Raw genomic sequence first — 25,416 nt, forward strand, 5'->3', positions numbered from 1 at the left:
GTGCACCAGTTAACCTAATGCCCTTAGGTCTCAGTTCCCTCATTTGTAAAATGGGACAGTAACAGGATCCACGTTTTTGGTCACGGTGAGACTTTGATGAGAAAAGGCAGAGGAAGCAAGTATTGTAGAATGCAGACATAGCTGGGATGATGATGACCGAGATGTTAAAACACAGGCTGTGTGACATTGGGAAAGTCACTTAGATACTCTGGCTTCAGTTTCCTCATCTTCAGAAGGAGCAAATCCCATAGGATCAGTTGGAATTCTGTTCAGCAACAGTTCTTAACTTTCTTGAGTATCTTCTGTGTTGGTGCCACACTGAGAATTCAGAGCAGGATGAGGCTGGGTCCTCACTCTCCAGAAGCTCACCGTGGGGGAAGGGGACAGACACACACACTGATGACTCTCTTTTTGAGAAGACATGGTCTCAAAAAGCATAAAGGTTCATGGGTGTAAGTGTTCGGGGCAGGAGGGTCCTGGAGAGCTTGGTAGGGAGGGAGTGTTTGGGCTTTGAAGGGTGAGTAGAGAGGGATTGTCTTCCCCTGTTGAGAAACATTTATCCTCAGGATAAAGGCCAAACTCTTCAGCTAAGCACAGCAGGTTCTTCATGATCTGGCCCAGTGCCCTTCTGCTGCTTGTCTACCATTTGCCCGTTGCACTGTGGTATTTTCAGTTTCTAAAAAATCTACCAAACCTTCTCTTGCCTTCCACCATCTTTGCACTTGGCAGTTCTTTTGGCCTCCTCCCTCTGCTAGGGGGGGCAGCAGAGTTGATAAGCAAGGCACTAGGGTCAGACTGTACGGTCCATCTTAGCTTTGCCACTTTCCAGACAGTGGGACCCCTGCCTTGTTACTTAATCTCTTGGTGAGTCAATGTCCTCATCTGAAAAATGGGGATACAGGACAATAACAGTGCGTACCTCAAAGGGTGGTTGTGAGGATTAAATGAGGTAATAAATGAAAAGTACTTGCAGCCAGAGTCACAGGAACCATTACATAATTATGAGCAGTTGTGATGAATATTCAATGCCTGGCTTGCTTCTACTTGTATTTCAGGTCTTAGGTTAGTCATCACCTCCTCTGGGAAGACTTTTCCTACACAGGCTAACCCCTAAGGCCACGTTTTGAGCTCCCACGGGTATCACCTCTTCTACCAAAGCACCGACACCAGTCATCTTTCGGTATCCCCACCAGATTGCGAACTCCATAGGATAGGGGCCCGTGGATTGTGTTGGCTGCTGGAAGGGACGCCTGGTAGGCACTCAGTCCCGCCCCGGGAGCCGTGGGGGAAGGTAGGTGACCAACACGGGCTGGGTCTGCGCCCTAGGGAGAAAATGCAGCTTGACGAGTCAGGCGAGTGCGGGACCCGCCCCGGCTCCTCCCCGAGCCGGGCCTCAGCCCCGCCCCCGCGCTGCCCCTGCCGGCGCTACTGGCCTGCGCGTTCCCCACCCTCCCCGCCTCCAGCGGGGCGGCCCCGGGCTTATTACAGTTGCGAGAAGCACCGCGCCGAGCCCGCCACCAACGCCGCTGAGGGATGCTGCGCTCCACGTCCACAGTCACCCTGCTCTCGAGCAGCGGCTCCAGCGCTCCCGGGGCGCCCAACAGGAGGGTGAGTAGCTGCTGTCCCGCTTCCGGTCCAGGCTGCCCGGCTGCCTGGGGATGGAGACGCACGGAAACCGGTCCCTTGGCGCTGACACCCCACCTGGACTCGATTTTAGGTCCTGTCTCAGCTCTGAACGAGACCTTTCTTTTCTGCGTCCCAGAGGCGCCGCACTGGCTCAAAGGGCTTAGGGGACTTTAGGGAATTCCCAGAGATTTCCTCCCCTTCCTGCCTCGCCTGTCAAGCCAAGTGTATTGGTGGCACCAGTTTAAAAAGCAAGGGAAACTTTCTGCATTGTCCCTATCTCGAGACTCAAAGGTAATGAATGTCCTTAACACCCAAACTTTCCTCCTTCCAGTGATGAAAAGAAAGGGCCACTTGTCCCCACTCGTGATAGAGTAACACCGATTTGGAGTGTGCTTAATCTAGGTAGGCTTCGTTTTTATCAATACAAAGTAAAAATTAGCTGCTGGCCACCTAGGAGCCCAGTTGTGGGACTTGGGTTTATGCAAACTGCTTTATTCGTTCTGATTTAAGTATTAGCACAGTGGGCACTGTCTTCACCTACGTTGCCCTTTGGAAGTGATGTTTCTTTGCCATCTTTGTTGCATCTTTTCTCATCTCTCCAGATGCTCTGTGAAAGAAATGCTAGCCACATCGTTCCCATTTCATATCTCTTCCAAGACTCATACCGCAGAGCATACTGCCAGGGCTTTGGTTTGTGCCTTTTTGGTTCATCTGTTCATTATGATGTTCAGTACTCATCATTTGGGTGAGTACTTCTCTGTGGTTGAGACTTCTCTAAGCGTATTTCCCCTAGGTTTAGCTAAACAAGTAGGCAAGTCCAAGCCAGGGCCCCCGTTGGTACTCCTGTTTTCTAGTCTTGTAGACGTGCTTGTTTGATTTTGTGTACCTCAACCAAGAGACTAGCAGTCGTCTTCAATGCTGTTTTTCTTTAGCTCTGGAAGAAAGACTCTGTGTTACTCCTGGGTCTGGGCCAGGTGATGGGTTCAGATATGTGCACGTGCACCACTTAGGGCTGACAGAACTCTGGTTGTCCAATCATTAGCTTCATAAATAAAGATCCCCATTAGGTCCAAGTGGGTTTCCAACCACAATCCCAGCCTTACACCAAGATGGATGTTTGCCTTTTTTTGGGGAAATCCCTCTCAGTTGGAACATAATTATGACTGAGAAAGAATGAAGTCACTGAAAAGCTAGCCCTGAGCCTGGACAGTGTCATACATGGGACCAGATTGCATTAAATTCTCTAGGTCCCCCTCCAGAGTGGGTACTAGTTGGGTGGCTAGAGTGATAATGGGTGGATGAAATGTGACTAGTATAGTAGGTAACTTTTCTGAAGATTTTTTTTCCTCAAATATTTACTTTCAAGTATTTCTTTAGTTGTAAGTGCTGTGGTGTCTGGCACAATGAACACACTACTGAGAAGGCTTTGCTCTTTGAATAAGACAACTGAAATACTTTGGTCTGAAGGGGTCTGCAACCTGAATCAGACCCTGTAGGGCTGCTCTTAGCACATGGGTAGGTTCTGCAAAGAAGATATCTAAAGTTTCTAGGGTCCCCTTTATGACTTCCAACTCTGCTCAGGATTTGCAAATGGCACAAGTACTGTGTGTATGTATGTGTAAACTATGATCTTTGATTAATTGATTTATTAAACAATGTTTATAGATCTGTGTGATGCAGGGCTAGATATTGGGGTCCACTCCAACTGTGGGAGCAGACATTGTCACAGACTACCATATGCAAAGTGATGGTTGTAATAGTGGGGTAGAGTGTTGACAAGCTTGTGTAGAAGCTAAAAGAAAAGGTTCTTCTTGAAGCATCTGAGGAAGGCCTCCCTCTGTAGGAGACGTGTGTTCAGTCTTGCAGGATGAGTGGGACCTTGTAAGGCAATTGACATCGTTGAGATACTGAAAAAAGGAAATATGATTCTTCTAAATGGAACTCTTGGCATATACTGTATAACAGTGGTGTATTGGACCTGCTTTAGGGCAAAACACTTATTTTTTTGGAAAAACAAGAACAGGATGCCTTGAAAATAAAATTGTAGACCAAACAAGTGAAAAGCAAAAAAGTGTTCCCTAAGTTGAAAGTTTTTCAATAAACTCTGTATTGTTCTGTCTTTCCTCTCAGATACTGGACAAGTGATGGTCTTGAACAGTAACAAGTTAGCCATTAAAATAACATTTCTGTTTCATCCAAAGAGCTTACCAAATTAGGGACTGCAGGGGAACCAGGATATGTTGATCCAGGCATTCAGGCCAACCAGAAATGGCGCTGACAGCTGACACTGAGCAGGGAGTTCTCTGAGTCAGCCACCAGGGTGGTATGGCCAGACCAGACTGTCACTAGTTATCCTTTGTTCAGTAGCTGTCACTTACAATTTGTACTTCCTTCTTATCTGAAATCTCTCAAGGGAAAAAAAAAAAAAAAAAACAGGTGGGAGAGTAATTTCTGTCAGCTGATAAACAAAGCTCTGAGAGGCATTTATGGATGCCAACCAGCAGGGGTTATAAAATTTAAAAAAAAAAACCTGCCTTCCAACCAGTTGTGCACTAAAAATAGTTTTATCTATGGCAACAGCAGGAAGATAAATTGGCTGGAGAATAACCATAGACAGGTTGATGACCTTGGAGAATAAACGTTTTTTAAAATATTGACATTGCTTTGTGATTTGGAAAGGAATTTTGTAAATGCAGTTAATCCCACTGAATGAGACTTTGCAGTGAAAGATCAGTTGTGTGGCCAGGTTGCGTGCTTTGGGGGAAAGGCACGTGTTGCTTTGTGCAGCCAGATGTATTTGGTTGAGCTGTTCAGCGAGGGTGGTGTGAGATGATAGACTTGTCAAGGGTTCCCCCAGCACCATGCTCTGTCGATAATAAGAGACTGTTGGCTACCGTTACTGGTATTGTGGCCCCTCAGTGGCACATAAAAAACAAAACCCAACCCAACAAGGCCACAGGGATAGGACTGTCTCATGGCCTGCTCTTGCCAATATTTCTTTGTATTTGGCAAAGGCTTCCTCCGTTCAAAACTGGAATGGGCTGCTCAGTCATTACTTCCTCACTCTCCTGGGTCCCATTTCTGTCTGATAGGCTCAAAAGAAAGAATTCTCCTTAGCTGGCCGGTGAACAGGTCAGACAGGTGTTTACCTCACTTCCTTTTCCTTTCCCAGAAACATCTATGTGCATAACTTCTGTATCATCCTGTGGGGCTCTGAGGAAGGGACACTGGGCATTGTGGGACCTCAGCGTCTGGTGGAAGGAAGCTGGCTGCAGCATCCCCCAGGGAGGGGATGGGCAGGGGGCCCGCTGTACTCAGAAAACAGTTGGCTGCTCCCCTGGGACCTCCTGAACCCAGTTGAGGGGTTTTAGCCAAAAAGCCTCTGCCACTAAGAATTGATAGTGGTAGGCTCAGGAAAAAAATGTCCCGACTTCTCTGCTTTGGTTCACCCATCTCGCTGTGTCAGATGTAGGGTGAAGGGGACCTGAGTTCTGGGGATCCTTAAGGAAACCTGAGACCCGGAGGCTGGGTGTTACCACTGAGCTTCTGGTCACTTAGGAAACCCTTTCAGGTCAGCCTCAAAAATTGTAGAATTGAGTACAAGGAGCTGTGGATCCCGGGCCAACTAACTAGAGACCAAGTTGAAATGTTTCGATCTAAAATATAATACTTTCAGTGATAACGTGTGTTACGGTCTTCTTGCTTCCTGCAGCCGTCTCTCTCAGCCGAAAACTGTCCTGATAGATATCCCCCAGCACACAGAATAGTAGCACACAGGTATTTACCTCTTTTCCTCCTTAGAAGAGTGATATTTCCTAAATGTTAGTCACCCTGTTGACTGTTCTTTGTCTTTTAAGGCCAGAGTGATCCCTCTAAAATGCAGTTACCTAGCTCCTCTACTTCAAGACCCCCCTCACTCTTGTACCCCCAGGAACAAGCACAAACCCCCTTAGTTTAGTACCCAGGGCCTTCTGATCTGGCCTTTGCCCTCCCCTTCCCCCTCCTCATGCATACTCTTTGCAGATGTCCCAAATTACTTGCTATTCCCCAAGCTTTTGATGCTGTTCCTCGCCTCTGACAAAGGGTCAGCTCCTGCAGGAAGTCTGCTCTGAACCCCCTCTTCCGTGTTCCCCTAGAGGCCTGTGCACCCCATCATTGCTCCTATTTATGATTGACTACTTGAGAAGGTTTCAGGACCCTGCCTCCCCAAGCCTGGTGTAATAGGTGCTTAAAAAGAAGAGTGTCACCAGGGTCCTCAAACAGCCACACTTAACTCTGAGTTGGCAAACGGGAAAACAGGAAGAGAAGCTTGGGATGAAGCCAGCCCGTGACCTCTGGCCCACCTGAGCAGGAAGCAGGTGCCCTGTGGATGGGAGTGTCGGCCCAGGTGAGGAATTTGACAGTTCTGGGAAGGCCTCCAAATATTCCAGGTGCTTCATCCTGTTGTACTGTCAGAGTTTCATTCCTTTGGTTAAGTGAGTGGCTCTCTACTCTGGTTATGCATGGAATTCCGAGAAGCTTAGAATACCTCTGCCCAGGCCCAGCCCAGACCGTCTAAATGAGAACATTGGAAAGTAGAGAATAACATCAGCATTGTTTAGGCAGCTCCCCAGGTGATTCTAACGTGTGGCCGAGGATTGGAACTCTTCCTTCCAGGGCTGCTCTCCCAGACAGCTTTCTTGGAAATGCAGACAGGCCTGGGCCTGTATTCTGAAAGGTCCCTTTGCCTTGGTGGAAGGGCAAGGTGTGTGTGTGGAGGGGGGGGGGTCAGGGGGGAGGAGTCATAACACGCCAGGTCACACTGGTGTCTGTGTGTGTTCGTACCTGTGTTTTTCTCTCTGGGTCTTGGCATTCGGGGCACATGGTGAGCCTGGTACAGATGAGCCAGTCAGAGCAGGAGGGAGAAGTCACCATCCTCCTACTTATGAATTTTGTCTGGAGTCCGCCCTGACACAGAAAAGGGGGTTCCAGGACACTTTATACCGCCTGGAAGAAGCGTCCAAGTATGTAGGTCAAGGGTTGGCAAGCTACAACCCCGTAGTCAGATCCAGCTCTCGACCTGTTTTGTATACTCTGAGCTAGAAATGGTTGTTACAGGGCTTGCAGACCCTCAGTGTTTACTATCTGGCCCTTTACAGAAAAAGTTTGCCCCATCCTGATGTAGATAATCAGGCCTGCAAGTTCAGGGCCAAAGCCTACTTCAAAGTAAGAGGCCTACTTCAGACAGGGCAGGCCCTGTTCCACCTGTGTATTCCAGAGATTTTATGCTTGTGCTTAGCAGAGGGATTGTGGTGTCCGTCCTCCCAGCTACAACCTTAGTGGCCACACCTTCTGTTGTCAGGCGGAGCTGGGCAGGGACCCACTGTCACAAAGTGGACTAGGCCTGAGGGAAGTGTAAATGCACTTGGCTCATTTTCTTAGGGAAATCCATGTTTGTAAACTGATGAGCAAACCCGGCACCTCGCTAGGTCATCTTCACCCCTTTTTATTTGAGAGGGACGGTTTTCCCTCAGGTGAGCCTAGGTACTTGAAGCTGAGAGCATGATGGTACGTGGATCCCAGAATCCCCCCTCCATGGGGACCAGCTTTCTGCCTCCACAAAGGGGGTCAGAAACAAGTCCCCAGAGGCCCGGCTTTGCTCCTGGTTGCCCTGATTGCAGACAAGGGCTCGGTTGTGTATCTTCTTGTGGAAGAGGCTTGAATGCTCACTGCCCCTGCCTTGCTATTCCTCCCATGGGGGTTGGTTTTTGAAGAAAGTGGAAGGCTCTCTGGGGAGTTTCAGGTACATTCTCCTTACCTTGTTTTAGTTCAACCTAAAAAGAAACCCACACTGATGTTTACTGAGCAGGGCCTATTATGTGTTGATACTATGCTGAGCGCTGTAAGGGCTACAGGAGCAATTAAGGTACAAAGCCTACATGGGAGCCCTGTTTCCCCCTCTCCAGTCCATGTTGTTGGGTGTGGAACATAATAGGAGGTACTCAATAATTGCTGTTGAATCACTGAACCCTTCCTCCAGAAATTTAAATGGCTCCCCAGTGTCTTCCATTAGAGGCCTTGCTTTGCCATCAGGCATTTGTAGCTTGTCAGAGTTTGGTCCCTACCTGTTTGTCCATTCCCCCCCCCCCCCAACTGTTGCTCAGGCTGCAGGCCCATTTACCATTTTCAGAACATGCCAATGTCTATGCCTTTGGCCAGCCTGGAATGAATGCCTTGCCTGGTAATTGTCTGTTGTTATTCTGATGATGGATTCTCCCAACCTCACTGACCCAAGCAGTCCTTTCTCTCCTTCTATACCCAGCTCAAATGTCATCTCTAGGAGCCTTCCGACGTACTCCCACCTCCAGTTAAGATGATTGTCCTCCTTCCTATATTCCCAGGGTAAAAAAGACGACTTACAGAGTACCTGGTATGCACCAGAAACTGTTCTAAGCCCTTTTCATTAGTTTCTTCATTCGTTTATTTAATCCTCGCCACAAGTTCAACAGAGTGGTTCTGCAGTATTGTTAGCTGTCTTTTACAACTAAAGTAACTGAAGCAATAAAGATTAAGTAGCTTTCCAAAGGTTTCGTAGCTAGTAGGTGTCAGAACCAAAATTGGAACCCAGAAGTGCAGTTGCATCGTGCCTTAACCACAAACTACCCTGTCTCTCCCAGTATTATATTGGTTATGCCAAGTGCTCTTGATTGCCCTTTGTGGGTGTGTTTCTGCATTATGAGCCTCTATGGGCATGGCTATTTCTTTTCCATATTAGTACCCTCATAGCCCTTAAAAGTATTTTACAAGTAGTGGGTGCTCAGTACTTGAAGTACACTAAGTCCATCTTCCTGCTTTTGATGCACTGGAAGGGACCCTTTCTTGTAGGGATGGCTGGTCCAGCAGTAGTGTTCAAGGTAAGTGAGATTCAGCTCTCCTCCAAGTTCAGAACACAAGGCTGAGCCAGCTGCCGTGGGAACCCCTGGGAATAAACTACCTTACCTGCCTCTCAGGCACTGTCCAGCCTGGGCTGCTCTAGGTATTATGTACCTGAGTGTCAGGAAACCATGAAGGTCAGCGTCCTAAAATGCTCAGAGAGATAAGCAACACTGCCTTGCCCTTACGCAGTGGGACATTCTCCCACGGGGAGATTCCTGAGAGTGAATGACTAAAGGGAGGTAAACTACTGGGTCAACCTATCGGATGCGTTCAGGGGTTGCTTAGTGCTTCTGTAAAGACATTCAGAGTACTTTTTAGACCTTCGGGATGTTCTCTTTGCTGCTCCTGAAGCAGTCCTGTGGGTCTGGGAAGGATCGATCTCTCTCTCTCTGTCTGATATAGTTGCTCTCAATCTTTATTATTGCTGTGACTACTACGATTTTTAATTTAAAAACGTACACATACTTGGAACAGGGGTAGACATCGCAGAAATCCCACTTTCCAAAGATCACCACCACTACCACCAGCAGCAGAAAAAGACATTTTTTCCCCCACAAATCTATACAAATTATCAGATTGCATTTAAAAAACAAAAATGGGGTTATTGTTAACATTTTTCCCCCAGCACCTTTCTTTTTTTCACGTGACAGTACATTTGACCATCTTATTAGGAAGGGTCTGATCCTGTTCCAAGCTGGGTTGGAATTGCATCTGTGTAGTCAGTCCATCTGTGGACCAGCACTGATTATAGAATGCAAGCACCACGTGGAATCCATGCCTTACTGCTTCCATAAAAGCACTTCTAATGACAAGAGTAAACACTCTGCACAGGGGCCTGGGTGTAGCCGCAAGCACCTGCTGCACCTGCCAGATAGCTTTGAAGTCAGATGTTTATCTTACATGTTCATTTTATTTTAATTCATTATCTATCACCCGGTAAAACTGATAGTTTAGAGACATGCATTCTCTTTATCCTGCGTCTTTGCGTACCGTAGGGTATACGTGGCTCCGGGAGACTTACAGGAAGTGTGTTGAGGAATATCGGAGCTCTGAGTGGACAAATAAGGAATTGTCTCAATCAGGGGGAGGGGACTTCTCATTTTGAGTGATTGGACCCATGAGGTCCCTTCTGGGCCTTGTCTTTTCTTCAGGTTTTTGGTTTATTCTGAAAATTATTGCCATTAGGGATTACCCCTCTAGGGCAATCAGCCTAAAAAAAAGGTATCACTTGCAGCACTAATACCCATTAGATCCGTTGACCAAATTGCTTAGTATTATAGAAAGCAGAGCCGGGAAGCCATGTAAGCCTGTATCATTCTGAGGCTTGTAGGATGATGATAATACCTAGATAATAATAAAAATATCTAACACTGATAGAGGCTTACTGTGTGCCAGGCATCTTCCTTTACCTGCCTTTTACCCTTGAGATTCAGAGAGATTAAATAGTTCGCTCATAATCAACACAGCCTAGTAGGTGTTGGAACCTGTGTATGTGCGTGTGCACCTGTGTAGGTATGTACATGTGTGTGCATACTGTGTGTGTGGGGGTGGGTGTGTGTGTGCGTGTGATGTGGTGCAGGAGAAGAGCCCTTCCTTTTCTCTGCAGAACTGTGCTGTGGCTCAGATCCAGCCTACCAGACAAGATTATTGAGCATCACAGACTTGGGTTACCTGCCTGGTGTGGGTTACACTCTGATGTGTGTGCAAATGCCAGCTGTTTTCACCAGTCCAAGTGGCCTGCAGTCAAAGGGTTACCCTTCTCTGGAGGCCCTCGAATTCCCATCAGTGTCGCGGATTGTCGGCTAAGAGAGCTCCGTGCTGGGACGGCTTGGTTCCTCTTTGGCCAGCGTGACTGGCGATGAGCTTTGAAGGTTTATTGCAAAGTTGGCCATGTGTCAGGCCACGTCTCACCCTGAGGTCACTGGACTCAAAGCTTGCCCAGAGGAGAGTGAGGATGAAGAAGGAGCTTGAAACCAAATCACATGGCTGAAAGAACTGGGGTTGTTCAGTGCAGAAGAAAGGAGGTTCAGGCCTGTGAAGAGTAAAGGGAATTCTGTGGCAGTCCCCGAGGGCACCCTGGGTCCATTAGGTAGGAGTTCTGAGGAAGAACTTGTAAGTTCATTATCAGGAAGCTAGAGGTGTCCGGTAGCAAAATGGGGTACCTCAGAGGGAGGCAGTGGTGTGTGTGGAAGCGCTGATGTGTCCCAAATGTGCTCTCACCTGTACATGGAAAATGTTACCTTCAGGCTGGGTGTCCACCCGCCAGGAGCACTGTTGGGTTAGGGGGTTCCTTCGTAGGCTGGCAGGTTGGCATTCAAAGGTCTTTTACAATCATATCCAACCCTGGGCTTCTTGGATGCAGGGTACTTTTTGCCCAGAAGCTGCCCTGTGGACCAGTGCAGATCTGTGACCCTGCAAACCAGGTTGGGGGGTGTATTAGTTTGCTAGGGTTGCTGCAAAAAGGTACCACGAGCCAGGTGACTTAAGCAGCAGCAATGTATTGTCTCACGGTTGTGGAGACCGGAAGTCCAAAACCAGGTGTCAGCAGGATTGGTTCCTTAGGGGGGCTGTGAGGGAAGGGTCTGTTCCACGCCCTTCTCCTTCGCATGCTCACATGGTGTTCTTCCTGTATGCGTGTCTGTCTCCCAATTTCCCCGTTATATAAGGGCACCAGTTATTTGGGATTAGGACCCACACTAATGACCTCATTTTAACCTCTGTAACCTCTATAAAGACCCTATTTTCAAATAAAGTCACGTTCTGAGGTGCTAGGGGTTAGGACTTCAACATAATACATTTTAGGGGGACACAGTTCAACCCATAACAGGGACAAGCAGTGCTCTCATGAGTGCGATTGGCTGTGGGCTGGGCACTCTGGGTGCTGCTTAGGCCCTCTGGGGTTTTGTTGTTGTTGTTTTTAATGGTAGGATCACTTCTCTCTGGAAAATGTCACAGTAGGACCAGGCTGTGACAATAGGATGAAATAAACATGTGGCGTTAAGTACATTGTCATTGTTGTGCAACCATCACCACCGTCCATCTCCAGAATTTTTTCATCTTTTCAAACTGAAACTCCATACCCATTAAAGGATGACTCAGCCCCTGGCAACCGCCATTCTGCTCTCTGTCTCTATGAATTTGACTACTCTAGGGACCTCATGTAAGTGGAAGCATATTGGATTTGTCCTTTTGTGCCTGCCTTATTTCACTGAGCATAACGTCCTCAAGTTTCCTCCATGTTGTAGCATGTGTCAGATTTCTCTTCCTTTATAAGGCTGTATAATATTCTGTTCTATGTACGTACCACATTTTATTCATTCATGCATTGATGGACATTTGGGATGTTTCTACCTTTTGGCTGTTGTGAATAATGCTGCTGTGAACATGGGTATATCGACGTTTAAAAAAATGTTGTGATTGAACATGTACATGTCTGTTATAGGAAAAGCCAACACAGAGTCAAGTAGAAAGCACCCTCCTACCCCATCACCACTGTGTATAGTTTGGCCTCTATCCTTCTAGCTGTATTTTGGCCTATGGATGTGAAATCAGATCGTTCTGTACCGTCACGGAACATGAGCCATTTAAAAAAAATGTTTGAACTCTGTGAAACTGTTCAGTAGTTTCCTAAACAAGGAAAACATAAAACATAAGCAGTGAGGTGATGAGTGCCTGTGATGGGCCAGGCAAAGGCTGGTCTTACCGCAGCGTCCCCTGGGAGATTGGTACCGTCATCACCAGTGCTAAGTAGGGGAAAGAGGCTCTGAGAAGCCCCAGGTCATCTGGCTGCTGCAGTCGCAAATGCAGGTTCATAACAGGCCTCTTCTCTCGTCTCTCTTAGGCAAATGTCTGCAGACTACGGCTGACCGTACCTCCTGAGAGTCCAGTGTCTGAGTCAAGTGGAAAGAAGGTTGAAAGAAGAGAGAAGGTAAGCCATCTCTGAAGCGAAGCCCTGACTGGTTCCCATCTTTGTACTCCTTTTCATTTTAACCCCTTTTCCTGCCATCCTCCATCCAGGCTATTCACAGAGCCTGCATGTCAGCAGCTGTGTGATGAAAGGCCCTGTTGCACTTGCCCCCCATCTGCCATCTTCCCAGAAGTCAGGCTGCTTTGCTGCCTCCTGTCCCTGCTCTTGCTTCTTGGTGAATGTAGGCTCTGTGTGACCTTGAGGCTCCAGGAGTGCTGGCCTTAGTGACGGGTGCTGTGGCTGGGAACGTGTTTTTCCCGAAAGAGCCTCATCCCGTTGAGTCAAAGGGCCCATTGTGAGCTGCCCCTGAGCCTTTCTCTGTGGCTGGAGCCGGAGGCCCCGCTCACATGGTGGAGGGGTTGCCTGGAGAGGAACAGCCCAGCAGCAGCTCTGCCGCGGCAAGGGCATCCGGCTGCAGGGAGGAGTTGTGCAGGCGTTTTTGTGCCAGCTGCTGTGCTACACGCTGGGCCACAAAGATAGCTCTGACCTTGGCCTTGCCTTGAGAAACTCGTAGTTTTGCCGGTGAGACAGACGTATAAGTAAACCAGGATGACGTGATCGTTTGAGTGTTAGGCTCCAGAAGTGTAAGCAGGGCTCTGGGAACATGGAGAGTTGGGCCGTATCAAAGGACCCAGAAGCCTGTTTGAAAGGGCTCTCACTGGCAAAAATGGAAGAATTTCAACATTAAAAAGAATTAATGACAGTGATGAGCCGTGGCACATTGAATAATAAAAAAACCTCATGGATTTTTAGTAATAATCAGAGAGAGAGATTCAGAGAGAGATTATAAAAGGGAAAGCTGTTCTTTATATGACATCGGCTGATAAATTTAGAAAATCTCTGCTTTGTAACCCCCAGGTCAGGTCATCAATGGATGCAAATACTAATTGGTGGAAGATTACTGTGGAGCAGTATATTCATGTGAGGTCAAGAGTATTAGTACCTCACTGATCACTTACTGACTCTAAAGGTACAATATGCCACAAGATGGTAGCCAGTAGTTCTACCAGGTGATCCGATTCAGCATTACCAATAGTGGGCAGCCTGGTATTACGTGACTTCTGATGTGATACAATTCAGAAGTAAACAAGGTTACCAGTAATATTCATGCCAAACTTGTTTAATTGAATCTAGTAATAAGGACACAGAAAAATCCAAAATGTGGGACTGTCTACAAAAAATTAGCCAGGCTCCCTTAATAAATTCAGTGTTATTTAAGAAAAATGAGAATCTATTGGAGATAAAAGGGATTAGAGAGACCTAATATCATTATAACGAATTAAACCTTAATTAAATCCTGGATCCAAAAAAAAGTCTATAAAAGATATATTGGGATACCTATACAGTTTTGAATATGAACCCATATATTACATATTATTGAATGAATAGTACTTTTCTTACTTGTGATAATGGTACATTGGTTACGTAGTTTATTCTTCCAACTTCTCCGTACCTTTGAGCATTCTCCAAAGAGAAAGTTTGCGGGTAAAATCTCATAACCAAAGAGAGCGGGAGTGGTCAGGCTTTGGCTGCTGGACTCTGGCTGATGACCAGGGGCCTGTGTTGCTGGGAGAAGGGGTCCCCTTCTGCCCTCACCAATCCCCTCCCTGTTCTTCCTTTCAAAGCTGATAGATTGGTCAGAGAAGTGGCCCTGGGCTGTGTCCAGGGGTTCATGGGCAGCTTAGCACATGGCGAATCAGAACGAGTGCTTGCTGGAGAAAGGGGCCCAGGCTGGGATGAGTGACAGGACAAGGGCCCCATATGCATGGTAGACACAGTGGGAAATTTGGTCTTTGGGAGTTAGACCCGAGCTGCACGCCTGAGGAGATGTTTGTGAGGGGCTTCTGGGCGCTGACACTGGCACAGTGGCTGATGTGAGGCACTGGAGGGCATGTCACTGCACAAGAATAGTCAAGTATTCCCGAAGAAAGAGGCAATGTGTTCTATGTCACAGGTGCATTGGTAACCACGTTGTGTACTGATTTGCCTATTGGTCTTGAACAGTGCTTTTCAAACTTTTAAAAGCAATTAGACCCTCCTTTTTTTTCCTTTGTTTTTTTTTTTTTTTTTTTTTTGATCAAAACGTCATCCTGAACCAGGATGTAATCCAGGTGAAAGTGGTGCTGGTGGGGGACAAAGTCCTTCCAGTCTCCCTGCACCCTACACCTTCCTGCCTGGGAACTCAAGGGGCGTGCGGAGAAATGCTGGGGGAGGGGATGCGCCAGGATGCTTCTTAGACTGGGGGGACCAGGTGTGCAGCCTGAGTGCCCATCTCTGATGCATCAGTGACTCACTGCAGAAGAACTGGGGTAGAGAGGAGGAGGGTGCAGCTGGCTCTTACCCCAGAACCGAAGTCCTTGGGCGGTGGCCGCCCTTGAAGGTCCTGGTGGTAACTGTGAGGCTGTTCTGGGTGATTTCGTCACCATGTCCTAGCCAGGTGCCCGGTCTTGAGTCATTGGGAGCCAGAGGCAGGCACCAGCAAGGAGGCCCTGGGGGTGCCAGCTCCTCTGATGTGCCTTCGGTGTGGCTGCCCCTCTCTGTGACACCATACATAGCCCACAAAACTGCAAGATGCCGGGAACACTGGTGAAGTGACTTTGGTTCCTTTGGAGGGGTCTGCGGCGTGCAAAGGCGGGGTTTGGAGCTCGCTCGGATGTAGAAGCTGTAAATGGCCCAGTGGGTTGCTGATAAAGTGAAACTTCTCAGAGGGTTTCCAGGGCCCTGTTAGAACTTCAGCCGGCTGAGGGCAGGACTGGGCCTTGTTCTTTTTCACAGTCATGGAGGATGCTTAGTGTCTTTTGAGGACCTAAGGATGCCATGGGGCAGCTGGCCACACACAGACACCACTGCCAGCTGGGCCATTCTATCTACTGGCCCCAAATCATCAGGAAGAGGAATTACAGTGGAGCGGGGGGAAGGGTGTAGCAGGTGGTACAGGTTGCCCAGCTTCAGGATGGGGTGTTTGGAGGCTTCTGGAGGTAATTACAACAGAGGCAGCGTCTTTCTCTGGAGTCATGGGTTCCTTGGGTGGATGTGGACGGCTTCCTGCTCCTAAGGCAGATGCTCAGCTGCCTGCTTCTCTTTGTCTTTCTCTTAAGGAAGATCCCACCTGCCCCGAGACTGCTTTCCCCAGTCCACGGGTGGCTCCCAGACACTTTGTTTCTCTGCTATTAGTTTCCTCATCTTTCAAGTGGGCACATTGAGGTCTAGCTGCAGAGAGTAACTGAGCTAGTATATGCAAAGGTCCCACCACAGTGTCTGGCCTGTAACACTGATTAGAGAGGCGATGACTTAATGCCAAATTGCTTCCCCTTTTTTGTCAAACCCAGTGGCCCTCGTTCTTCGCTTTTCTCCCCTGTCCCCCCTGGAGAAGTCATTCTCCTTCCTGAAACTGCCTGTCCTGCATCTCCTCCTCCCTTTTGGGCTGTGCCTGCTGCATCTTTTCTGATGTTATTATGTCCTCCTCTGAGCATCCCTCTGCCAATACACCTGGGCCTCGCCTCCTCTCTCTGCACAAACCTTACCTCAGAGAACTCCTCCGTACACAGGTTGGCCGCTTTTGGGAGGATGCACACCCCGTACATCAGCTTTGCTCTCCCCAGTCCTGTCCTGCTGGTGGCCGAGTTGGTGTTCAGTGTTCTCTACGTGGTGTTACTTTTATGGACAGATATTTTATTGCTGTATTACCATTATTTGAGTATTTAAAAGTATGAAATCTGGATCATTTATGAGTCTCTGCCCAGCCACACTCAGTTTATCCAAGTCTCCTCACCCTTCAAGACCCTACTGAAGGCCCGCTTCCCCACGACCTTCCTGGACCGCCTGTGCTTGGGTGATTATCCCCTCTCTTGAGCTACAGGACACCCAGGCTACCCTCTCCCTTGGCACCTAGCCATCTGCTGCTAAGCACTCCACATGTGTATACATACATATTCCTGCAACATCCGTGTACAACATGTCCATATATACACACACTTAAAAATGTGCAGTCTTTTAATTGTGCCCACAGTTGGCGCTTAGTGCGTGACTGTGGATTATGGTGATTCAGTTTTGTGTTAGTTTCCTTGGGCTGCCATAAAAAAGTTGCACAAACTGGGGGGCTTAAACAGCAGAAATTTATGGCGTCCCAGTCTTGGAGGCTGAAAGTCTGGGATCACGGTATCCGCAGGGCTGTGCTCTCTCTGAGGGCTCCAGGGAAGAATGCTTCCTTGCCTCTTTCAGCTTCTGGAGCCTGTTGGCAATCCCTGGCTGTGGCAGCATCACTCCAGCTTTACATGCTGTTCTCTCTGTGTGTGTTTGTCTCTGAATCCAATTTGTCCTCTTTTTGTAAGGACACTAGTCATATAGGATTAGGTCTTAACTCCAGTGACCTCTTCTTAACTTGACCCTGTCTCCAAATAAGGCCAAATTCTGAGGCACTGGGGAAGGGGGCTCCAACGTGCTCTCTATTTGCAGGACACTGTTCAACCCCTGATAAGTTTCTTTGTGGAATATTATCACCTTAAATTGTATTAACAACTCGGGCAAATGAGCAATGGACTTTTATTTATATATTAAACGTCATTAATTATATGGAAGAGGAAATGCTGATTAGTTTGTAGACACAAATTTCATGTTGAGGGATTGATGACATGTTTATTAAATTGTTGAACATTAAAATTAAAGTTGGTGGTAGATAATTTTTTTTTTTTTGCGGTACGCGGGCCTCTCGCTGTTGTGGCCTCTCCCGCTGCGGAGCACAGGCTCCGGACGCGCAGGCTCAGCGGCCATGGCTCACGGGCCCAGCCGCTCCGCGGCACGTGGGATCTTCCCGGACCGGGGCATGAACCCGTGTCCCCTGCATCGGCAGGCGGACTCCCAACCACTGCGCCACCAGGGAAGCCCGGTAGTAGATAATTTTGAAATTAAACCCCTATCATTTTCAAAGAACTTTGTGAATGTATGTATCCATATTCCTATCCAAATCTATGTGCAAATATTCTTATGCACACACAGATACACACATACCCAGAGAAGTAAGAGATAGAACCAACACCAGCTATTAAACCTTTATCGTGTTGAATCAGGGTCTCACTGCATAGTTGAATTTTGGAGAATACGATCTGAGCTCTGCCTATTCAGAGGCTGTGCGATGGTGAGGTGTTTCCAAAGTGACAAAGTAGCTTGAAGTGTATAATATTTTAATTAGCTATTAGCATCCTTCTGTCATAGATGTCCTTTAGTGACTTGTGTTTTTAAAGAAGTTGTTTCTCTCTCGACCTTGGAGAGCCCTGAGTGAGGGAGAGCGGATATATGTGTATGTATGAAAAGTCGGGGGCTTTCCTAGCCCAGTAAAATGATGAAAAGGAAACCCTTGCCATTCGGTTTTATAGTCCTTGTTCCCTTAAAAGCCCCGGATGAATAAGCCTGCTGCGTTCTCATCCTTGGTGTGACTGTTTATACAACATCACGGGCTGTTGCCAGATGAGGGAGTGTGCTGCTGTGATTCAGACGGGGCTGGAGCTGCCCTGGCGATAGCGTGTAGGACTCTATGTGCCTCTCAGAGATAGCAGCCCCTGGAGGGCAAAGAGGCCTGGGTTCTAGTGCTGGCTGCCTGATCACTCGAGGTCGTGGTCGGGCCACTCAAGTCATCTCCAGGGGCCTCAAATTCCTCTTCTAGCAAATGGAAATGTTAGCCTGGAGCCAGCATTTCCCCACATTTCTTTAGTTCTGGAACTCTTTATTCAAACGAATATGTACGACAACACCATCTGTAGAATGGTGAAAGTGCAGTGGCTGTGGTTTAACATAAGGTCAGGGCTGCGTCGGCTGCCCCAGCAGTGCTGCCGCCCCACAACCTCATTGGACACTGAGGAGGGGCCAGGCGATTGCGCACCAAGCTGTTGAATTTTCCTAGCAGAGAAACCAAGGCCAGTTCAGGGGTGAGCGTTTCACTGTCATAGTAAATCTGGTGACTGTGATGGGAATAGCAATAGGATCCAAGAGGAGAGAGGGGGACAGACAGGCGGAAGCATCCAGACAGATGTGGAGAATTTGGTGGGAAATCAGATGCTCGGAAATGTAAAGCCCCCACCGCTAACAATAGAATCTGTCAGTTATCTGCTAGTATGCCCAGCAGTGCACTAGATGATTTATGTATATTATTCCATGTATTCCTTAAAACAAGCTTCTGAAATTCGTGGTATTATCCCCCTTTTACTGTTCAGGACCCTGAAACAGTGAAGTTAAGTCACTTGCACAGGGCCACACAGCTAGTAGTAGTAGTAGTTCTGTCTCGGATCTGTGCCCCGGCCGTGTCGTCATGGTGATGTCAACTTGCACGCTTCCTCCTCTCAGGAAAGTCTGTTGTATCAGTCGAGGTAACTTACCTAAGGTGTGTACTATACCCCTGGATTCCAGAAAAGAACTGATCCTCCCACCTCCCTGAAGATATTCTTCTCCTTCTCTTTTTCCTGGAGTGTTTAGGCCTGAGCAGCTATTGTCTGCTTAGAATGGAGTAATATCTTTAAGATACTACTTAGAGATATCTTTGCAGAGAGAGCATATCTTTAGAGTAATATAAAGAGTAATATCTCTAAGATATTAGTATAGAGTATAGAGTAATATCTTTAAGAGGTTACTCTTATAAGGATACTGTCATTAGAACTTCATTCTCTTGTGGGATTTCTGCTTGGCTAGAATTTTTCTTTCCCTTCTCATTTTTTTTTTTTTTTTTTTGCTGTACGCGGGCCTCTCACTGTTGTGGCCTCTCCCGTTGCGGAGCACAGGCTCCGGACGCGCAGGCTCAGCGGCCATGGCTCATGGGCCCAGCCGCTCCACGGCATGTGGGATCTTCCCGGACTGGGGCACGAACACGTGTCCCCTGCATCGGCAGGCGGACTCTCAACCACTGTGCCACCAGGGAAGCCCTCTTCTCATCTTTAAGCTTTCAAAGTGATCCGTCTTTTTCCAAGCATGAGTTTATATAGGCAGTGGTCTCTATTCGATCTGTGAGATAGTCAGAAATAACAAGTATCTCAATAAGCCAAAGGTCTCCATTCCTCTGAGGGGACAGGGCTGCCCATCCCCTCCCTATTTCCCTCCCAGGCTGTGGAAGAGCCCCTTAGGCTCAGCTGTAGCGTTCATTGTTGTCACAATCGGGCAAAACAAAGTCAAGCATGAGTAATGACCAGGAACCGTAATTTGCTATGATGGACACACAGGTCAGACAGGTCAGAGCACATTCCTGAAAGTCACCTCCTCTGCCTACAAGATGGATAGGATGCCCGGAGGCTCAGCACTTAGAGTCCCCAGGTCAGCTGCCACCCTCTGGCTGCAGGAAGAGGTCCCAAACAAAAAGTTTTGGAAATAACTTGGCTTATAGCTTTCAAGTCAGTCAATCCATGTTACGGTCCATCTAAGTCATATTGGCAGCTGGACGTGTGACCAGCTGCCTGTCCTAGCCTCTGGGGTCAGGGGCTGACTGTGGCGTTCTACCACCATCAATTTGGATTTTTGGAAAACTGTGCTTTCTGGTATTATTCTCTAAGAACCCTTCTTGACCATGGGATTTTCTTCCTTTGCACAGATCAGTGTCTAGGATGACCACATACTCCAAATATTCTGGCCTAAGCACAATTCCAAATATTCTCTCTCTCTCTTCTTGGCTTCAAAATGTACTTATCGAGCATCTATTTATACTAAGTATCGGGGATATAGCAGTGACTACGGCAGATACAGTCTCTGCCTCTATAGAGCTTATCTCATTGTAAGATCTTATATTCTGACTTAGGGTTTGGAAAATATGGTCATCTGTCACTGGATTCGTACCCCAGCTCTCCCTCAGCAGTAAAACCCTTGCAGCAGGAGTTGAGGCTGGGTTACTTTTCTATAGTTTTTCTTTTCTAAGGCACTTGCCACCAAGTGTATCTTTAGGGAAAACAGCCATAGCATGAGCCTGTAATGTGAGTAAGTATTAAGCTGTGCATACATCCCAGGGAACAGTTTCACGGAGACATTCTCTGTATAGTTTACTGATGGTGCCTGTTGTTAATTCTGCGGCATTGCACAGAGGGATTTGGGATGCTCTTTCAGCTGATCATTTCCTTTTCCCTTCTTTGGCGATAACTTTTTCATTCCGCGCATTTATTAGGGCTTTTGTTTGCAAGGCGATTTTACCTCCTATTGTTTCATGCCCAGGAGGCTTTTCATAGGCCTAGTGTACATTTTTTAAAATGTGATTTTTATTAATACAGAGCAGCATTATAAAGAAGTTTAAAAAACTTTTAATTATGGAGAATTTCAAACATAAACAAAAGGAGAATAATGGACCCTTCACCCAGCTGACAACCCTCAGCCCATAGTCAGTCCTGCCCCGTCTCCACCCCTGTCCACTTCCTCCACCCTGTATCCCAGATATCATAAATAGTTTAAGCATATTTCTCTAAAAGATAAAGATTATCTCTTAATATAATCACAATGCTATTATCATGCCTAAAAATTAACATTTATCTTATGGGGAGAGTAAAGGACACGAGAGGAGAAAAATTTAGCTACAAACACAGTGCCAAACGTGTCAGCTCTTTTCATTTTCTTCTGGGTCCTCCAGTTTTTGACCAAAATCACACCGACCTTTCATAAAAATGATAGCAGCCTCAGCTCCTTTGCAACATTTTCTGGATATAGATTTTATGATTGGGACAAATATCATCTCCCTGTCCCTCCATCTAAGAGGAACAAAGGATGTTCTCTTCAGGGGACCATATTTACATATTCTGGGTAATTCCCCAGAACCTCTTCCAGCTTCTAAAGCCCCCTATTCATTCAGCAAGTATTCACTGGGAAACTCCTTAAGTGGTGATCACTGTTAGATGCCAGGGATTATGGTGGAAAAGACAAACAAGACTTTAGACTTTTGGGAACTTCCAGTTGGTAGGGGAGCAGGCCTCACATATAGTAACGATGCTGATAGTCACCCCGTCGCGACTGTGGGAAGTGTTGTGGCGCCCTGACGGTCTGAAGGGTCAGTGTAGATGACCTTGAGGGAAGGACGTTTCAGCCCAGCAGTGGGCTCTGCAGGCAGAGGGAATAGCCTGTGTAAATGCCTGAGGCAAGAAGGAGGTTGGCTGGGCTTCCCTGGTGGTGCAGTGGTTGAGAGTCCACCTGCCGATGCAGGGGACACGGGTTCGTGCCCCGGTCCGGGAGGATCCCACGTGCCGTGGAGCGCCTGGGCCCGTGAGCCATGGCCGCTGAGCCTGCACGTCCGGAGCCTGTGCTTCGCAACGGGAGAGGCCACAGCAGTGAGAGGCCCGCGTACCGCCAAAAAATAAAAATAAAAAAAAAAAGAAGGAGGTTGGCTGATAAAGGAACAGAGAGGAGGTGGTGGGGGCCAGGGAGATGGATGCCAGGAGGCTGGAGAAGAGCCTCCCATCCCGGCCCGTCTCCTCCCAATGGCCCTGGACCTGAGGGCCCGGCTCTTGGCTCCCGTAGCCCTGAGGTCTGTGGGCCGCAGGGACATGTGTGTTCCAATTCCTCTCCTCTTAGCTATCCTGAAGGCTTTCTGGTTAAGGAAAGGGCCTAGATTTGGAAAGACATGCACAGGCACTTGAATGCTACCACCTTGGAAGAAAGAGTAATGTTTACACAGTAGGGTTACTGTGAGGATTAAATATTGTATAATAAAATGGCTAGGCAACAAATATTTTCCCCTTCTCTTTCTCCATAACCATCCGTTCCCTTTCCGCATCACAGCCCAGCAGCTCCTCGCGCTGCCTCAGGAATCCTGTCCTTGTGGGACGGCCATGCTGGTGGCCCTGCCTCTGAGCAGAGTCCTGTGCTGGGCCCTTCCCTGTGGGTCTGTCATTTAGACCCTGACCTTGTAATAATTTTTTAGTTTTCATGTTTTGAAAATTAAAATAAAAATGATCAATTCAAATATAATGCCTGTTATTTCAAACTAGTTAAAGAATAGAATAGAGAAGAGCATAAAGGGAAGAGTGAAATCCCCTTTTTCACTGAGGAAACTATCATTAACGGTGTGGAGTCCATCTTTCTAGGTGTTTTATATACTCAAACACACACTTCTAAAACAAAAAATGGGAATATGAAATTTACTATTTTTTACTTAACAGAACTTTGGTATCTTTCCATGTGCATAATTTTCAGATCCACGACCTCCAGGGTGGTGTTTCACAGACTGTGTTGTCCTTGGCATGTTTGTATTTGCCTCTGTCAGTGATGGACCTCATCTCCCCGCGTGGGCAGGGAGGCAGAGTCCTCTGTATCCGGCCACCTGAGCATTTTCCTGTAAGCCAGTCCACCTGCCGACATCAGCTTGTTTTTCAGGAACTGGGTGGAGTTGGTGACAGAAAGAGCATGCTTTTGTTTCCTGGTATGTGGGGAGTTTCATTAGAGCTTTTCCTCTTCCTAGTTAAATGTGTAATAAAGCAGGGATATCTAATCCCAGCTTTGCACTCCACTGAGAGCCATTTAACCCCCCACTCACCTAAACTTAGGTACCAACTTCAAGAGTTGCCTCAGTGCCCGTGGGACCCAGGTATGAGGGGCTCAAGTGGAAGCATTTTCCAGAAGCAAATGCAGAGTGTCCCACTCCTCATATTTTCTCTCTTAACAGGTTTGTACAGAAGAGTGGGAAGCAATGGCTGTTTTGTTGTCTTAATTTTTTTTAAAAAAGCTCACATTGTAAACAAACCATACACAAGGGTATAAAGAAAAAATTGAAGTCATCCTCTCCTCCAGCATCCCTGCCCCTCCCCACTGTCCCTTCCTTAGAGGTCGTTAATGATTAATAATTTGTCTGGTAACTTTGCTTTACTTTTACAAACTTTGACTGAATGGGAATATAAAGTACTTACTATTCTGCTGCGAATGAATGATTTTAAAATGGAAATTATAGTTTTATATGTCAAAGATGTTTCGCAAGTGCATAGAAAGAGTTTATGCAAAGGTGGTTTTTTTTTTTTTTTTTTTTTTTTGCGGTATGTGGGCCTCTCACTGTTGTGGCCTCTCCCGTTGCAGAGCACAGGCTCCGGACGCGCAGGCTCAGTGGCCATGGCTCACGGGCCCAGCCGCTCCGCGGCATGTGGGATCTTCCCGGACCGGGGCACGAACCTGTGTCCCCCGCATCGGCAGGTGGACTCTCAACCACTGCGCCACCAGGGAAGCCCGCAAAGGTGGTTTTAAAATTAGTGAAAGAACAGAGTTGCCATAATGGAATTCAGCCTTCTGTGGCATTGTCCCAAGGAAGATTAGATGTAGGCTGGTTTTTCTCTGAAGTCTCACTGTCTCATCTTGAGTTTTTCCTGTCCCTTCCCTTCCATATTGTGAAGGCCTACTCTGTGCCTCTACATGTAACAAAGCCTGCACTGTGGGGAGGTGTACTTAGTGTCACACAGAATTGGGCTTGAATCTAGATGTGTGACCATAAGGGAGAGACTTAACCTCTCTGAACTTCAGTTTTCTCAGCTATAAAGTGGAGAGGACATTCACCATGTCACGGTGTCGTTGTGAAGATTAAACGTATAAGGAACATTTCTAGCTTATAGTAGGTGCTCAACAAATCTTAGTTTCTCTTCCTCCTGCTTCTTGAGCCTTCAGTCTGTGAAGATGTGTTAGGACTTGGACATGTTCCCCACTTCCCAAAGGTATTTGCACTTTAGCACTGATCAGAGCTTTAACTGAGTGAGTTAAGGAGCAGAAGATTCTTTTGGGGTGAAGTTATGCCACCTCTGCCTGGCTTTCTAGAAATATTTCACGAATGGTCACAACAGGTGTCCCTATCCCCTTTCCTCAGAATTGGCTCCAGGGTCAGACCTAACCTCAGAGGACAATCTGGCTGCCAGATGGCTGCCAAAATTCTTCCCTTGCGTATCTCAACCTCATGCATTTCAGGCCACACAGTTAATGATGAGGATGCAGTCATACAGAGGAACTGGTATAAAGAGAAAAACAGTATTACCAAGAATGCGAGATTTTAGACACTCTTGTTATCAGGGATGGCGTAAGTCCGCCTGGCGCCTTTGTGAGAATTAAATAAAGGCACCTTCTCTGGGAAGATGGGGCCTGGCATATGTACTACAAGGTAAAGGAACAGAGCTTTGGTAGAAATTAGGGAAAGGTGCTATTCCTCGAGGGTAAAGGCAGGCTCAGCCCACGCCAGGTGTGACTTGGCAAGCAGAGGCCAGGCTGGATTTCTACTGGCCGCTCTCCCCACTGCCAGGCCCCCTAGTGCTGGGTACAACCTGCATAACCATATACAGTGGGCCCACGATGACAGCTGTCTCTACGAGGCCTAAAGAGTCATTATTCTTTCTCTCTTTCTATCCTCTTTTAGTATCGTGACCTGAGCAATGGCGAACCCACCATGAAACTCCCTCAGGGTGTTGTCTATGGTGTGGTACGAAGATCAGATCAAAACCAGCAGAAAGAAATGGTGGTGTGTGGGTGGACCACCAATCAGCTGAAAGAAGAGATGAACTACATCAAAGACGTGAGCTGTTTAAGGATTTTTGTTTTCTGGTTTTTACACTTCTTGGAGCATGTAAGAGGGTGGAGTTGGAAGCATTGATATGAATGTAATAAGGCATTTTGGAACAATTCTAAGTGTTATCATTGTGGATGGAAATGTGGCTACAGATCTTCATGGTAATAGGAAAAGCGCAGATGTAATTCTGCAGTGAGGTATAGAGTGAATTTCTAGATGTTACTAAGTAGGGATACTCAGGAGACCAAATGGCTTCTTTCTTCCATGTATGATAAGTAGGCTCTTAAGTAGTTTTGCTTATTACATTGAACACTCCTAATGTACAAGTTTGGACGACTGTATTAATTTGGATGCTTTTTGCTGCAAGTAACGGAAAAGCCAACTTGAAAAGGAATTTGTCTCATGTGGGGGTAACTCTAGGGGTAGG

General features: G+C 47.2%; 1 protein-coding gene across 16 annotated transcripts in view; it reads left to right on the forward strand.

Moving 5' to 3' along the window:
• The window catches only part of LOC114904818 (myocardial zonula adherens protein), a 136,925-nt gene that overhangs the window by 35,334 nt on the left and 76,175 nt on the right, over positions 1-25,416 (forward strand). For 10 of the 16 annotated variants that reach the window (XR_003796037.1, XM_029239151.1, XM_029239142.1 and 7 more), the window contains 3 exons: positions 1,194-1,608; positions 12,383-12,469; positions 24,840-24,995. Coding sequence is in view for 15 of the 16 variants with exons in the window: in XM_029239151.1 (XP_029094984.1) it covers positions 1,534-1,608; positions 12,383-12,469; positions 24,840-24,995 (318 nt within the window). In the remaining variant the exon portion in view is untranslated. The other 6 variants (XM_029239152.1, XM_029239153.1, XM_029239154.1 and 3 more) reach the window with 4 other exon arrangements.

This window comes from Monodon monoceros, unplaced genomic scaffold, assembly GCF_005190385.1.
Source record: "Monodon monoceros isolate NGI ecotype Baffin Bay Population unplaced genomic scaffold, NGI_Narwhal_1 Super_Scaffold_21, whole genome shotgun sequence".
NCBI lineage: Eukaryota > Metazoa > Chordata > Mammalia > Artiodactyla > Monodontidae > Monodon > Monodon monoceros.